The sequence below is a fragment of the Vespula pensylvanica genome, chromosome 21 (genome assembly GCF_014466175.1).
Source record: "Vespula pensylvanica isolate Volc-1 chromosome 21, ASM1446617v1, whole genome shotgun sequence".
Lineage (NCBI taxonomy): Eukaryota > Metazoa > Arthropoda > Insecta > Hymenoptera > Vespidae > Vespula > Vespula pensylvanica.
The window spans coordinates 731,455-747,800 of NC_057705.1; the positions used below are offsets into that span (position 1 = coordinate 731,455).

Genomic DNA, 16,346 nt, shown 5'->3' on the forward strand with positions numbered 1-16,346 from the left:
GAGAGAGAGAGAGAGAGAGAGAGAGAGAGAGAGAGAGAGAGAGAGAGAAGTGTAAATAGATAAGAAGGAAAAAGTTTGTCTTCCTCGAGTCACCAGCCTTCTTCACCCACGCGACGACATGTTTGTTTGTTTTTCTTCCAGTCCCTCTGTTTTTCCTCCATTAGTGACTTCACTTTCTTTCTTTCTTTTTCTCTCTCTCTCTCTCTCTCTCTCTCTCTCTCTCTCTGTCTTTTCTTTTTTTATTTTTTTTTTCTTTTTCTCTCTGATGTCTACAATTCTCTCTCCCTTTATTCTCGTGGATAACCCAATGGGGTTAACCAATGTCAACAAACACCTGACAACTTCTCACGTATATCCTAGCTAAGATTAGACAGTGTATTAACAGTTATCACAACGTTTCGTTTTTTTTCGACTTACATTTTTTTCTTTTGATTTCTTTTTCTTCCTTTTCTCTTGTCCTTTTTTTCTTTTTTGTTTAGAACAATTCCAAGAATTCATTCGCAATTTTTTCATTTTCATTCATTCATTAATAAACATGCAAATTCTCGTACTTTCGAAAGATCGAACGAGCTGACCTTCGATATCCAACTTGTTTCAAGGTCGTACTTAATCGTACCTTCGTTTTCACTATCCAAGCAAGAAAAAGAGAAAGAGAGAGTTCTCTTCGCTCTTCGTATTTCTTCTTTGTCTACTCCACCCGTTCCTCGATTATGCAATAGCATTCCTCGAACCAGTTATGACAAGGACGTTGCATACCTTTTACTTGACGCTTCAGTACACTTTTTCGCGGAAGATGATGTCCTCTCTACGATAAGACTCACTACAAATTGAGACAATTCCAATTACAAAAATTAGCCGGGAGAAAACGAGGACAATGATAAAATCTAAACGAAGAAAAAAGGAATCATTAAAAAATCAATAGAATTTGAAATAACTTGAAACTCGTGTATAATAAAAAATTAAATAGGAAAAAGTGAGAAAAATAATAAAGAAAAAAAGACATCTTCTCCAAAGAATCAATAAAAATATTATCGAATGATGTGAAGATCTCATGTAATGAAAGGTTAGTCAAGAGAAAAAATGAAAACACTGATAAAGTTCAAAAAAAAAAAAAGAAAAAGAAAGAAGAAGAAGAAGAAATCTTATCGAAAAGTCAATAAAAATATTAAAATTCTATCGAAATGATTTGAAATTCGATAAATAACGAAAGATTAGTCAAGAAAAAATAATATAAAAACACTGATAAAGTTCAAAGAAACAGAAGAAAAAGCGGATGATCTTATCAGTAAGCCAATAAAAATATATCGAAGTGATTTGAAACTGATAACGACGATATTATGCAAACTCATTAATGCGAATCGATCTTTATCGAATAAAAGAAGCGTCAGTTTTCAAGTATCGAGGGAATTACAGAATGATCATAGGATTATCCCAGTAAATCATTGACCACATCGTTCATTATTCAACTTGGAAATGGAAAGCACATCGAGCGAAAAGAGAGAATTAAAGAGAGAGAGAGAGAGAGAGAGACAGAGGAAGAGAGAGAGAGAGAGAGAGAGGGAGTCTCGCAAACGAGTTATTACGAGTTCGATCGCGTTTTAAATAATTATTCTCGAATATACCCCTGGCAATAGTCGAAATAGCATTTAAACCGGCTGCAATACAATCGCGGCCAACGGTACATGTTATTTATGTATGTGATTTGCAATCACGAAATTATCTGTGTATATAAAAAAAATGTTAAAATTACAAAAAACGAAAAGGTTAATAATAGTTCTTTCTTTTTCTCTCTTTTTTATTATTATTATTATTATTATTATTATTATTATTACTATTACATAGCGGAGTTAATTGTACTCGATGTTTTTCTCTTTTTTCTTTTTTCGAAGAGTTGTACGTTTTGATACCGTAGATTAGGGAGAAAGAAAGGGAAAAAAATGATTGGTAACTTTTCTAATAACTGGACTGAAAAAAAGAACTGTGCGTGTGCGAAAAGACGGGGATGATTTGCTTAGAATTCATGTTATTTGCGACACGCAAGCCCTCGTCCCTTCGTATCCCAACCTTCTCCTACTCATCCGTCTCCTTCCGGTGTTTCTACTCCCGACGTCTAACTACGGAAAGAGATTATATCGATCATCTGAAAAGTTTTCGAAATGGAAAGAGAATGACGAGTGGTACTTTGGAAGTAAATTGAAACTACTAGTAGTACCACTGCTGCAACTATTATAGAACACGAACGTTGAGGGTATTTAATTGTCAGAATGATGCGTGTAATTAACGTTCATCATCGTCCCTTTAGAAGATTCTCTAATCAACCTTGATCTCTAATTTCCAAGTCCGTCAAACTAATAGAAAATAAGAAATACCTTATCGCGAATATAAAACGATTATCGAGTTAACGTCGTAATAAATTCGAAAGCTTTGAAATGTGAATTTCGGACGGGTCCAGAGTAGAAACGGTTAAGTGAATCCTAGGAGACCTGCTATTCTCCCCCTCTCCCCTAATAAATAATTAGATAACGAGGTGGACGTGCGGATAACAGCGCAAGGGAAGACAATTCCCGCGAGAAGACGGATAGGATTAGATAGGTAAAACGGATGGTGTTTCTCTGGTGGTCCTTCCTTCAGATAAATAGATGAATAGATAGATTCTAAATCATAGTAAATGATAAACGGAGGATTCTATAATCCTAGAGATAGTACGATATATACGATAATTATACAGGATAGTACGATAATAACGTACGTATGTGTATACGCGATGATAGAATGAAATTACAGAAAATAAAATTCATCTGTTATTGTCGTTTATAACAATATCTAGTAATTAATTATTCTAATTAATATAATGTAGGTATATATTATATTATCAGTAATATTGATTACGTACATTATTAATATAAATTACTACATATTACTAATGTAATGAATAATTTATTATAGTTGTATTATATTTTAGTATATATACAAATATATATATATATATATGCATCATAACAATGTATATGCATATATAGTAATACGTAGTAATTAGAGTTTTTAAAAACATTTTAAAAGGATTTGATAATTTTTTTCAATAATTCTAAAAAGATTTCATAATTCTTTTAAATGAATTTTCATGAGAGTGGCGAGTAGGGTAAGGGAATCGATCGTGTATTTGATAATTAGGTAATTAGCGATTACCTGATTCTAAATTAATGAATCGTGATCTGTGCTGGCGTAATTTATATACCTATCACTAAGAGGAAATACGATAACAGTGGTCGATTAAAAGCTGCCTCTAACTGGCACCGTTGCTAATTGCCATCTATATAATTACCATATCGAGGAGATAAATATAGGGCTTTTAGCATCTCTACCCCATGGGACAGTCCCGCGTATCGTTCTCGAAGTAGCTTCTGCGACACTTTAAGTCGTATGCTATATGTAAGTAAACGCATAAAATGTGTGTGTATATATATACATATACACATAACGATAGTGGAAAGAAAAAGAGCAAGAAGAGAATGGCGATAATTTTTTAAATGGAAAAAGAAAGATAAAAACTCTTAAGAAGATAACGATTAAACTAACTAAAAATTACAATAGAGATATTTTCTACACATCCATGTAAAATCAATGATCGATCATTATTATCGATTGTTGTTAATTGTTATTAATATGAATTGAATATAATTTACAATCATTTGTATAGATTAGTCATCGGAAATATACATCGATCATACATAAATTCATTGTCAATAATTATTATTATCAATTGTTATTAATCGCTATAGGATAATTAAATATGCGATTGTATTTAATTAACATTATTTATAATTATTTCCATAGATTACTCATAGGGGGAAATCACATATCGACCTTAGGGAAAAACACGATTGTTCTTTTTAATTACAATTATTATACCTAACATTGGTTTCAATAATAAATGCTCATTTCCATAAATAAAACATCGAAAACTATATCGTTATAATAACCAATGGTAGATGAAATGGTATAGAGTAATTTTGTTAATGGGGGAAATAGAAATGCCAATCGTCGGCATCCCCTTTTTGTCAGGCTGCATAACACGTACATAAATACGTGGAGAACGAATAACTTGCTCTCTCTCTCTCTCTCTCTCTCTCTCTCTCTATTTCTGTCTATATGGGAAGGAGTCCGCAAACGGGGTCGCTAATTTTCTCCGGCGTAATATTTAATGTAGCTACCCCCTGTAGAAGTTGTAACTTGCCGCTAGCTTCATTTCCATCGTAGGGACGTGCCCGAGCGTAGGGTTGAAAATTATCGTGGCGCCATTCCGACATCGAAACGCGCCAGTAACGCTTTCTACCTTTCCGCAAACTTTTCATCATGACGGAAAAGGGGAAGAACTTGTTCGAGATATAGAAGACGTCGACCAATGTCATTTGCAATTAGTACTAATTATCGGACAAATGTTATTTTTCCCGTTTAAAAAAGATTTATGTTCCTTCCTATCTTCCTCCATCAGAAATCAACGTAATAGCACGACGTAATAGTATTTGGATTGAACAAAAAATATCTAGTAATATTAATTTTGATCTCACAAAGTACTTCGTACGATCTCCTTTCTTTTTTGTCCAAGTAGATTTATGATTCTTTCGATCGTGATGAAAGAAAGTTATTGATTGGGATTAGAGATCTTTAGTTTTTTATATTAGACGAAAAATCCTTCGTCCGTTTCTTTTTTTTTTTTCTTCTTTTTTCTTTTTTTATCTGAAACGATTTATGTTCTTTTACTCTTTGTTTCTATTACGATGGAACAATGTTAATTAATTAGAAATCTGATATTTTCTTTTTTTTAAGCTCCTTTCTCTTTTTATTACTAAAATGAAAAAATGTTGCATTTCTAATTGATATTAGCCAAAGGATCTTTATCCTGCTTGTGTTTTTTGGTGGTTGTTGTTGTTTTCTATTTGACGATATACTCGTTGCCGACACTCGACGCGCCATTCCGTGGTAAAACGTTGCTACCGATAGGGTGCGATTTACGAGTAACGACCCTTCGTAGTAAAGCCCTGCATCATCGTATAACCACCCTTGTTCTCTTTTCCTCTCCTGCTTCATCGTTCCCGGTTGTTGTTATAGCGACCGTTAAACTAGCTAGCTAGACAATGACGAAGCTTTATGGTTTGGATAGTTGTGAAAATGGCAGATATCGAAAAGACTTTCGACGTTTGAGATTTAACGAATTTTCCCTTTGGATATTTCTCGATCTAATTTATTTATTAACCAATTCCATTTTAATCATATACGTCGCGTAATAATAAATGAAAAGATCATAAAACTATTTAATAAGGGTTTCGTGTTCTTTCGTCACATTTTAACACATTTTAACTTGTTCTCCCTTGACGCTAGGTTGTACCATGTACTACGAGGGAACGATAGTGAAAAAAGACATAAAAATAAAAATACAAAAAAAAAAAGAAAGAAAAAACGAGCTTTAGGAACCAACCCCTAGTGTCCCTCTTCGCTCTCATATTTCATTATCACACCAGTCCTCTTCTAGTTACTGTAAAATTTTATAAACCTCGAAAAACTTTGGCGACGACCTTTTAATTCGGTCGGTGTGCTCGTTGTGGGAAAGCGACGACGCGACGACGGTAGCTTCGTAGGTATACATATATAATACATATGCCTCTATGTATATTCGCGTATTACACGTATACATTGGTATATTTAACGGCACGTGCGTTAAACTCCAACGGGTTAGATACGTGCATATATACGTATATGCGTACATATAGCATACATATACATATATATATAGGTATACCTATTCTAAAGATTACTACTCGTCGATATTTCATTCATACGAACGAAAAATAAAACAGTTAAATAACAAATAATCTTGTTAATAGCAACACATGATTTAGGTGAAATTTTTATTTTCTTTCTTTCTCTCTCTCTCTCTCTCTCTCTTTCTCTCTCTCTCATAATAGTTGACATAATAAAGTTAGGAATCAAGCCACTCAAAGAATGCAATGTATGCGTTAATTACGGACAACCCAGATAATCATTCTGACGTCAGCTTACTCCTTCAACAACAACCATATGCCACTACTCTCAACGACATAAGTTCTTTTTTTTTGCCAACTCGAACGAGATCTTTAACTTTTCGAGTGGCTATAGACATTCCCATGAATTTGTATATGTGAAAAAAAAAAAGTAAAAAAGAAGAAAAAAAAAACACGGCAAAAAAAATTTCCATTGTGAAAAACGCGAGTTCGTCGAATATTACTTCTCTCAAATTTTCCTTTTTCAATCTTCTCTCTCCCGATACTATTACTACTGTTACTGCTAAGCGGGACGAAATCCGTAATATCGATTATTCGCGACAGTGGTTGCGGAAATGATATCGTGGATTACAAATCATTCGATTGTAACGCATGGAAACAGAAACGATAGCACGCAATAACAGAGAGTACCTATAAGCTACCGACATTATAATACAACAACGTAGGTACAATATCCAGAAATAATGTATTTCCTGTCTTCCTTTCACTTCAACAGAGTTACACGCTGTGTATTTCTTCATCCAGCCGCTCCTCCCCCATTCCCTTTCCCGAATCCTTTTTTTAATGGAAGAACCATCCTCGACCAATAAGAAAACGGAACTATAAGATAGTTTCGATGTTTTATTTCTCGAGTTCCTTCGACTCTAACGTTAAGTGCACGGTACGATCTTGTACTTTGCAATAGTCTCTCTCTTTCCCTCTCTCTCTCTCTCTCTGTTTTACGTTCATTGCCAACTCTTTCTACTATATATACGATATATAAATATGTGTGTACGTGTGTATATATATATATATATATATGTATATATCTTTTCTTTTTCCAGAGATCTAAGACCAGCAAGTTTGGAGAAGGGCCAGGAGACCTTGCGGCTCAGAGTCTACGCTTGTTATGCCTGGGGTGGACCCCTTTTGGTTGCGGGATTGGCCGCCCTACTGGATCATCTTTCACCCCAGACTCAGTACACGTATCTTAGGCCTCGTTTCGGGGAGAAGCAATGTTGGTTCTATGGTAAGATCATTCTTTTCTATCCTTTTCCTATGTCAAGATTCTCTATCTCTCTGTATCTATCTGTCCATCTATCTATCTCTTTCTCTCTGTCTGCCTCATTAAAATATTTCGAATCGTCGATTAAAATCCGATGTCAAAGAGCGAGCGATTACTGCAGTCGTTTCCCCTCGTTCGAAGATATTAATGAAACTTATTATTGCAAATAATACAATAGAGAATGATAGAAGAAGAGAAGTTTATCTCTTGGTATCCGATTATTCCGCCAATTAATAGGACCGTTCGGGCAAACTCCAAGTACCGACTAAATTGCTTTCGTTCGATGAACGTTCGAATGACGCGGGACGGGTATTGAATTAATTACTCATTCGGAGGATACACCTATCCTACCTATTAAACGAATATTGGATGTCTCATAATGAACGCGTTTAAGTCGAACATGGGGAGAGAGAGGGAGACGGAAATTTAACTTATAACAGAGTGTGTGGATTCTAACGGTTAATTAAAAGTCTACGCATGGTAAACTTTGTTCCTACATTTCTAAAAAGAGAAAGAGAGAGAGAGAGAGAGAGAGAGAGAGAGAGAGAGAGAGAGAGAGAGAGAGAATTAATACAACCGAACTATTATCCATCATTCGTACTTACGCGTAAAGGGCATAATAGAAATACTTGGAGGTAAGAGGATTACTTGAAATATCGTTTGCCTTGGAATATATACTATATTTGTATATAACATAGAGAGAACGCTTAAGCCAAAAGAGAAATAAGAAGAGATCGATAGAACCAAAGTACCTTTAATACCACCGTCGAATACCTAATAATAACCGGTACAAGTTCCCGTGAGCTTTAATATAGGAGGTATATTCTCTGTCCAAGTGTGCCGGTTGAATTTACGAGTGTACCATATCTATAGTATGGTTAAGGACTCGTCCTTGTAACATGGTGAAAGAGAAGAAGGGAGAACTAAATTGAACGAGAAAGAAAGAGATAGAGATAGAGATAGAGATATAGATATAGATAGAGATAGAGATAAAGAGAAAGGGAAAAGAGAGCTTGAGTAGGTGGGGGGTTGTTAGATAGGTAGGGGCGGGAGGAGAAGAGAGGGGTGGTCTTTATTCGCGGTCGAGCTTCGGCACAGTTGCAAGCTATTTAACGGAGAAAGAGGGAGAGAGACTACCTCGCAATCCGTAATCTCCTTTACCCCATAATAATCCCACGTGGCTGATCCTAAAGTCCCACGCAAATACCCGTCGCAAACATTGCCATCACACTGTAATGTGCATCGATGTTTTCCGCAAACAACAAACCGAGAACGATTTGTATCTTTTTTCTTTTTTCTATTTTTTTTTCTTTCTCTTTTGTTCTTTTTTTTTCTTTTCTTTTTTTTTTCTTTTTTGTTAGAAACAACTCTCTCTCTCTCTCTCTTGTATTATATCATTCCCCATCGGAAAGAATGGTTTTGTCCCGTTAACGCAGCACGAACGGTCGCTTCCTGAATCTTTTAGATTCTTCTCTCGTAGTCTCCTCTTTGTCGCACGTGCGTTTAAAGAGACGGTATAATTTCGTAAACAACGTTCCTACGAGTTTTTCTTTTTTCATTTACTTATGTAGATGTTGAAAAAGAAAAAGAAACGAAAGAGAAGAGGGGGGAAAGAAAAGGAAAAAAACTAATGAAAGGAAAGAAAAATTCAATGGTACTCATTCATTCGTCATGAACGAGACATGGATTTTCTTTAACTCAAATTTAAACTCGAGTCTTCATTTGGGACGTATATACATAAGAAAGGAAAGAAGGGAGAGAAAAAGAGAGAGAGAGAGAGAGAGAGAGAGAGAGAGAGAGAGAGAGAGAGAGAGAGAGAGGAAAAAAAATAAATGAAAGGAAAGAAGACAGAAAAGAATGACGATGAACGACAGTAGTAGCAGCAGCACAAGAGGCTGATTGCGAAGAAGGCAGAAAATAGAATCGTTGTCGCCCTTGTAAATCAGGATAATAGTGTCCCATGGGAAACTCCATCGGACTATATCTTGAACTCTCTTCTCTGCTTTTCGGAGCAACCCAACGAAGCAATACCTTGGTGCCGAGAGGCCGAACAAGCAAAGGACTTTAGTAGTACGATGTGTTGTTGCTCCTCTACCAGAGGAACGTACCCGCCTTGTTAGTACTAGAGAGACGATACTATGGAAAGATAAAGTTGGCGCCAGGCTGTCCAACCGTAAAGCAAAGTAATTTCTTTGAAATTGTTATCTTTACGGGTTTATAATTCCATCGAAGAATTTTATAATCTATGTATTTATATCGATACGATTTATCGCAATTTATTTCGAAAGATTTCGATGAGTATCATTCCAACGAAACGTACAAAAAGATATTCGATTAATTGCTTTTCCTGGTATCTTCGATAAGAAACAAAAAATTGAATATATTTATACGAATTTAATCAAACGTCTCGCATTCGATAAACGCATGAAATTAATCTCGTAATACGTATGTACCTTTGGATATGTAAATTTTTGATACATAGGGTATGTATGTATGTATGTATATATGTATGTATGTATGTATATGAAAAGAAGCGACGCAGGAGACAAATAAACGAAACTTTCGTACACGTTAAACTCGCAAATATTAATCGATTTGAAACGGTCGATTGCGCACAAATACGTTCATGTACACACGCACGTGCCGTATTGGAAATCCTGTTGTACGATCGACACGAGCTATCGTACGGTTCGTTACACTTTTTAATACAATTACTAAAAAGAGAAAATAGAAGAACGAAAGAAAATGAGTTTGAACGAAATTGTCGAGACTTTGATCGTGTATATATAGTAATCGACGTACAGGATACTCGATATGCTAATGAAACGCCGACGGAATTATCGAATGCTAAAGAGGAGTGTTCGGAAGTACTTACTCTAGAGAAGACCCTTTAAACTTACCCTTATTTATCGCCCACTCACCTTCATTGCTTATACTAAACGATGCTAAACGTGAGTACAAATGATTGAGAATTTTAAAGGACCTGTTCTGATTGTTCTATTACGTACTTTCGAGAGGTACAATTAAATATTTAATTATATAATATAATTATAGTATAATTTGAAATTTTTATTACTTCTTTCGATCGGACAATTATTGCTCACGAAAATTTAATGATCGTTAAATTTTAATATATATATATATATATATATATATATATATATATATATATATACACATATATATCACAAACTTGTCAGCTTTCTAAACTTTTTTCCTCTTACCTACATACATAGAAAACTAAATCATTCAGAGATCTTTCAAATTTCCAATTAATTTCAATTTAAATTTATTAACTTTCTAAATCATTTGCCTCTTGTTTACAAGCTTCTGTACATTTACACATGTTTTACGCGAATGAAATATATATATATATATATATATACGATAATAAATCACGACCGATTGTTAACACAAAAAAATCATCGATCTCCTTTCTATCTCTTTCTCTTTTCCTCTCTAACGATAATTAAAAATTCCATGCCAGTGAATCGTTTAAAGTACGTGAGAAACGATCGTTACCGGGATCGTTAACAATCCTGCCTGACGATCCGAAATATCGTCGACGATTAAAAGGGTATCGTGCAACATAAATTGCCGAGGTGTCCGAAACTTGAAAACGGAAAAGAGAGAGAGAGAGACGCGTCGGACAGAGGAGGGAAAGAGAAAGTATGAATGTATAGAAGGAAGAGGAGGTGAAAGAGAGGGTGGATGAGGAGGAGGAAGTGGGGGAGAGGAGAAACGATCGCAATTGATCTCGCGAAACGTTTTCGATGGCGAGCTAATCGGGCTTGACGGGGGTGCCATAAAGTATCGAACAGGCACGCGTGGACATAATTCACTTATGTTTGTTATGGCTTGCCATGGAGTGAGATACAACCCGTGCGGAACAGCTATCGTTGGCGGGTCGCCAAAAGCCACCGAATATAGACGGTAGTGTCGTTCGTAAACGGTAAGAAAGAACTATCGTGCTATCTCTCTTTCTCTCTCTATCTGTCTTTTTCGTATCATCCTAATTTAAAGTCCATTAAAGTAGGAAACAGGCAAATTAAATAAAAAAAAGTAAGAGAGAGGGAGAGAGAGAGAGAGAGTAAGATTACCGATCATTATCGGTAATCGTCGAAGCCATAGCTTCCTCTTTAACTTAGTCGAATGAGAGAAGGAAGACGTCGTTTAATCTAATTGCTTCTTCGCGAGTGCTTTAAAATGAATCGTTCGTTATTGTCTCGGAAGAAGTCCAAAAGAGAAGGTAAAAGTTGGCTCTGAAAAGAGTTTTGAATTTTGTGTGAAGCTTCTCCCTTTCTCTCTCTCTCTCTCTTTGTCTGTCTCTTCCTCTCTTTCTCTTTTTCTCTCTCTATCCGTCTGTCCGTCCGTCCATGCGTCTCTCTTGCTGTGTACGGACGTTGAATTTTGAACCTTCTTGATGAACGCCCTGGATGAGAAAAAAAGTGGAAGGCAAGGGCCGAAGAGAATACAAGTTCGCTCTTCTGCATTCGTTTAATATTCCGTTCGTCCTGCAGCTAGCGAACCGAGCGAAGAGATGAAGAGTGCCCAGAGAGAAAGAGAGAAAGAGAAAGAGAGAGAGAGAGAGAGTTTGGTAAACCGGCCCGAATCCGATACACAGCGTTTCGAAAGTTCACCGACGAGTTTTGCCTGAGTTTGACGTCCGCTCGAAACTTTTCGTTCAAGCTCAGAAGCGAATCAACGAACAGACTAGATCAGCCGGAATGGGATTACAGAAAATATTTATGAAATACCGCAGAATGTTCTTTCGAAACACCCTCGTAAAATTTGTTCGTGTACGGAGAATTTTGCCAATTTTATTATTTCAAATGGTCAAACAATAGCGAGATAACCGGCAGCTTTAGAGAAATAATGTACTGTTTTAATATTCGAAACATTGAAATGTTTCATCCTCTATTATTCCAGTAATTGTTAACGCTGAAACTAGAAACGTGTATCGCAGAAAAAAAGAAATTTACGAAAAATGTCTTTAAGAAGAAGAAAAAAAAAAGAAAACAAACAAAGAAAAATTGATCATATGTACATAATAAACAAGAGAGAATCATTATTATATTTTGAGAAAACAAATAGATAAAATTTCAAGTAGACATTTCGATAAAAATGTTGTACGAGTCAGGGTCATATTGACCGATCGATAAATCCAATGTTAAAAAATGGAAAGAATCAACGAATCTCCCATCGAGAATACTCCAAGTATTATTTACTTTGGATTGTAAATAAGGACATTTTCTCTTTGAATATATTATCGGTGCATCTTATTAACCTAAATATAAGTGGAAAAAGAGAGGGTTTAACGGTTTGACCTGGATCCTCTTCTGTGGTGCTTCTTCGCGAGACTCGTTTACTTGAAAAGTAGGTCGATCGCGGAGGTTCGTCGATACCCGTTAAAAGTAGTAAAAGTGCATCGGTAATAGCACTCGTCTCGTAGGTATCCTGCATAAACGAGATTTTATTTCCAAGTTTATTTGTAAAAGAAAACGGAGATGAGATGGTAGAAGTTCAGGTACACGAGTAAAACCAACGAGTATGGTCTTTAAAAGATATAACGAAAATTCTTTGATAAAAGCAACGCTTGCTTCCTATCAGCTCGCACTTCTATGTAACCCACCTACTCTTTCTATCTTTCTTTCTCTGCTAACACACACATACACATATATATATATTTTTTAGCGTTACCTAGAGCAAAAACCGATCGTGATTCGTTCAATCTTGTGTATATTGCTCCACGCTTCCGGTGAATCACGCACGATCGTCGAACAGATTTATCTTCCTGTCCTCGATCGTATTTTTATTCTCCTCCCTCTTCGATGCCCGCAAAAAAAAAATCTATTTTCGCACGAACGTAAAAGAGAAAAGGAAAAAAAAAAGAGAGAGAGAGAGAGAAGGGTACAGAAAGGGAGAGAGGGAGAGAAAGAGAGAGAGAGAAATGAAATTTCTCATCTATGGTACATGAAATAAAGGCAAATCTCTCGTTATTCGAGTTTAAGTATAACGCGTAAATCCATTTCCTTCTCCCTGGTAAAACGCAACGATGTTTATTATTGAATCGAAGAAATTCGAAACATCGAAGATCCGGCTATCCTGTCTGACGATGATTTAAATTTAGAATATTATTTCGCGCTCGGTGGTCGGATTCGCATGTTAAAATCAGCCAATGAACTGATTGCGACGTATGATACGGGTGATATAATTTTTTTTCTCTCGACAAAGAAATGAAAAAAAAAAAAAAAAAGAAAACGTAGGAGCACCTACGTACGTACATCATTTTTATTTTTATTTTTTTTATTTCAGGTGACATGGAAATCCTTGCATATTTCTTCGGACCGATCGGTGTACTTTTAGCCGTGAATCTTTTATTCTTTGCCGCGACCGCACGTGAATTAACATGCGGCTTATGGAAGGGCGAATTTGTCAAGAGTACTACAGAAAGGTAAGTCTAGAAATTTGAACGATTTCTTACCGAAAAAGAAAAAAGAAAAAGACAGAAAGAAATGAATTTATAAGACTTAAGGAAATTCGTAAATCGAGATCAAACGAGATCGTATCCAAGCGAGGTTTATTAAACTCGCGCGAAGGTCTCTCTTTCTCTCTCTCGTCGTCGTCGTCTCTTGATTTCGACTCGATAAGAGAGAGAGAGGAGAAAGACAGAGAGTGAACTTTCTGATCTACTTAACGAGAATAACCGACCAATAATGTTTCAAGTTTTGCGATCGATGCAGTCTGTAAACTCTAGCCTTGTTTCATCTAATTAACTAAAATTCGATTTATTCGAGGAAAACACCCATGTACTATGTACATAAATGCAAGCATACATATATATATATATATATATATATATGTATATGTATAAATATAAACCCTTTGAAATAGTTACACTATACTCGATCTTAAAATAAATCAGAACGAACCCGTTGAATCCTGTTTCTTTAGAGAAGACAAGGCTTTTGTTTTCGAACGAAGGACGACGTGCTTAAGCGATTAACATCAAGGATAACTGGTTTCATTTTAACCTTCGAAATGAAAGTGGTCCTCTCGAGAGTTCTCGAACGATTCGCAACTACGTTGACTCTAATTTTCACGATTAGAAGTTTTCTAATCGAGCGCGTTGATCGTTTTTTCCTTATAAGGAAAGATAAAATTTTATGTAGATCGAACTGGTAGAACGTAACTTTGAATTTCTTTCCGAGTAACTCAATTTTATGATCTAGAAAACGAACAAATATCGTTATTTCTCATTCGTACTTTCTTTTATCAATCCCTTCCCTTTTCAATATCATCCATCCTTTTCTCGATCGTTAGATTGATATTGACGATCTAGATTCTCGATTCTATATCCCCGTAGAATGTTATTTGCACGGATAACCAAAGAAAACGATCTCTATAAACTTTACCCTCGCCGTTGCTACCGTGCCAACACGATTTACGATTCCGCGGAAACGTAGTTGCGATTATATGAGAACTTTCAGAAAAATATATATCGTAACGTCGCTTTCGTTTCTGTCTTTTTACAATCCAGAGAAAAATTTCTTATCGTTCGTAACGTAGAAAAATACTGAAAACTCTTTTACATATATATATATTTTTTATTAATGTCATCTAATTTAAATATTTAAAAAAATGATACAGTAGTATACTACTTTTCTAGAAGCTTAAATTAACTCTAATTACAAACTTCCTAGACTGTCTGATTATATCGATTGATCGAACAAAACCAGAAGTCATTGATCCTTGAAATTTATCATTACAATCGATCACGATCTTCGATGGATCATCGATTCTCATTCACTCTTATCCGTGCCACGATCCAAGCTAAGTTATTTCATTTCATCGACTGGTTCTTCGCGGATCTTTTCTTCTTCCCATCGATCTTTTTATCGATCCGAGTGATCTCGTCTACGTTACTGGCGGTCTACCGCAAACTATCCTCGTACGATTATTTCTTCTCGTCTTTCCATTGTCCGTCCACTTGTTCCGAGAATTAAATCCAAGTGCTAAGAAAAAATGTATTTTATTAAACCATTTTTTAAAATAATTAAACGATTAATTATTTCTTCTCACTTTTTCATCGTTTATCGTCCGATCGTTCTTAAAAATAAATAATGAGCTTAAGCACGTGGACTTCGTATTAAAAAAAAAAAAAAAAAAAAAAAGAGAGAGAGAGAGAGAGAGAGAAAAGAAAAGAAAAAAGATTAAAACTTCCAATCATATTTCTAATTATTATATTTCTGTCTAAAACAGAGCTGCACTGGGCCGAGTATGTATGAAGTTAGTAATCGTGATGGGGATCACATGGGTTGCTGACGTGGTCTCATGGGCAGTAGGTGGTCCGCAATATATCTGGTACTTCACCGATCTGATAAACGCCTTCCAAGGTGTACTGATATTCGCAGTGGTCGGTTGTCAACCTCAGGTCAGAGCAGCATTGAAAAGACTTTGCAATAGAAATCCAAGAACGAATGCGGGACGACAGGGTAATGGCCTGAGTACAACCAGTCATGGGATGCCTAGCATGGGTGATAGCGTTACGCAGAATCCAAGTACTAAGACTGCACCATTGGAGACCATATGTTAAAAATCACCTCGAAGATTGCTGATTAAAGATGAATAATAACAATAAGAAGAGGAAGAAGAAGAAGAAATAAAGAAAGAAAGAAATAAAATGACGAAGAAGATAAAAAGAGAGTCGGAAGACTATTACGCTATCATAGAAAAAAACTTTTAACATGCCGACTTTGGAAGAACGCATTGAACGTTCGGCAAACATCGACGGTCACTGCGTTTCCGTCCTAAGGTCGTTGACCTTGAGAACCCGTGGGTGTTTTGTCAGGAATGAGAAAGCCTAGAGGCTGTATTTCTAACACGCCTTCCTTTTTTTTTTCTTTCTCTCTGACGAACTTATACGTGTATGTATACATATATGTACACTAAAGACACATACTTTGAGATCACGTATTATATATACATTTGTGTATGTGTGTGTGTGTGTGTGTGTGTGTGTGTGTGTGTGTGTGTGTGTGTGTGTGTGTGTGTGTGTGTGTGTGTGTGTGTGTGTGTGTGTGTGTGTGTGTGTGTGTATGTGTGTATACGTTCGAGAATACAAAACTTGCATAAAATCGACAAAGAAAACGAAAGGGAAGATTCTTTGAAGTGACGAACTCGTCATTCTAATCGAGAAACTCGTTGTTAAAGTATGTAAAGAAGAGGGAGAGAGAGAGAGAGAGAGAGAGACAGAGCGATTC

At 35.9% G+C, this 16,346-nt stretch overlaps 1 protein-coding gene across 1 annotated transcript in view; it reads left to right on the forward strand.

Moving 5' to 3' along the window:
• Window positions 1-16,095, forward strand: part of LOC122636358 (probable G-protein coupled receptor Mth-like 1) — an 83,156-nt gene extending 67,061 nt beyond the window's left edge. Inside the window, exons 5-7 of the mRNA XM_043827497.1 lie at window positions 6,863-7,047; window positions 13,399-13,537; window positions 15,346-16,095. Of these exons, the coding sequence (XP_043683432.1) occupies window positions 6,863-7,047; window positions 13,399-13,537; window positions 15,346-15,679 (658 nt within the window). The 3' untranslated portion in view covers window positions 15,680-16,095. The remainder of the gene's footprint in view (window positions 1-6,862; window positions 7,048-13,398; window positions 13,538-15,345) is intronic.
• Window positions 16,096-16,346: the final 251 nt, after the last annotated feature.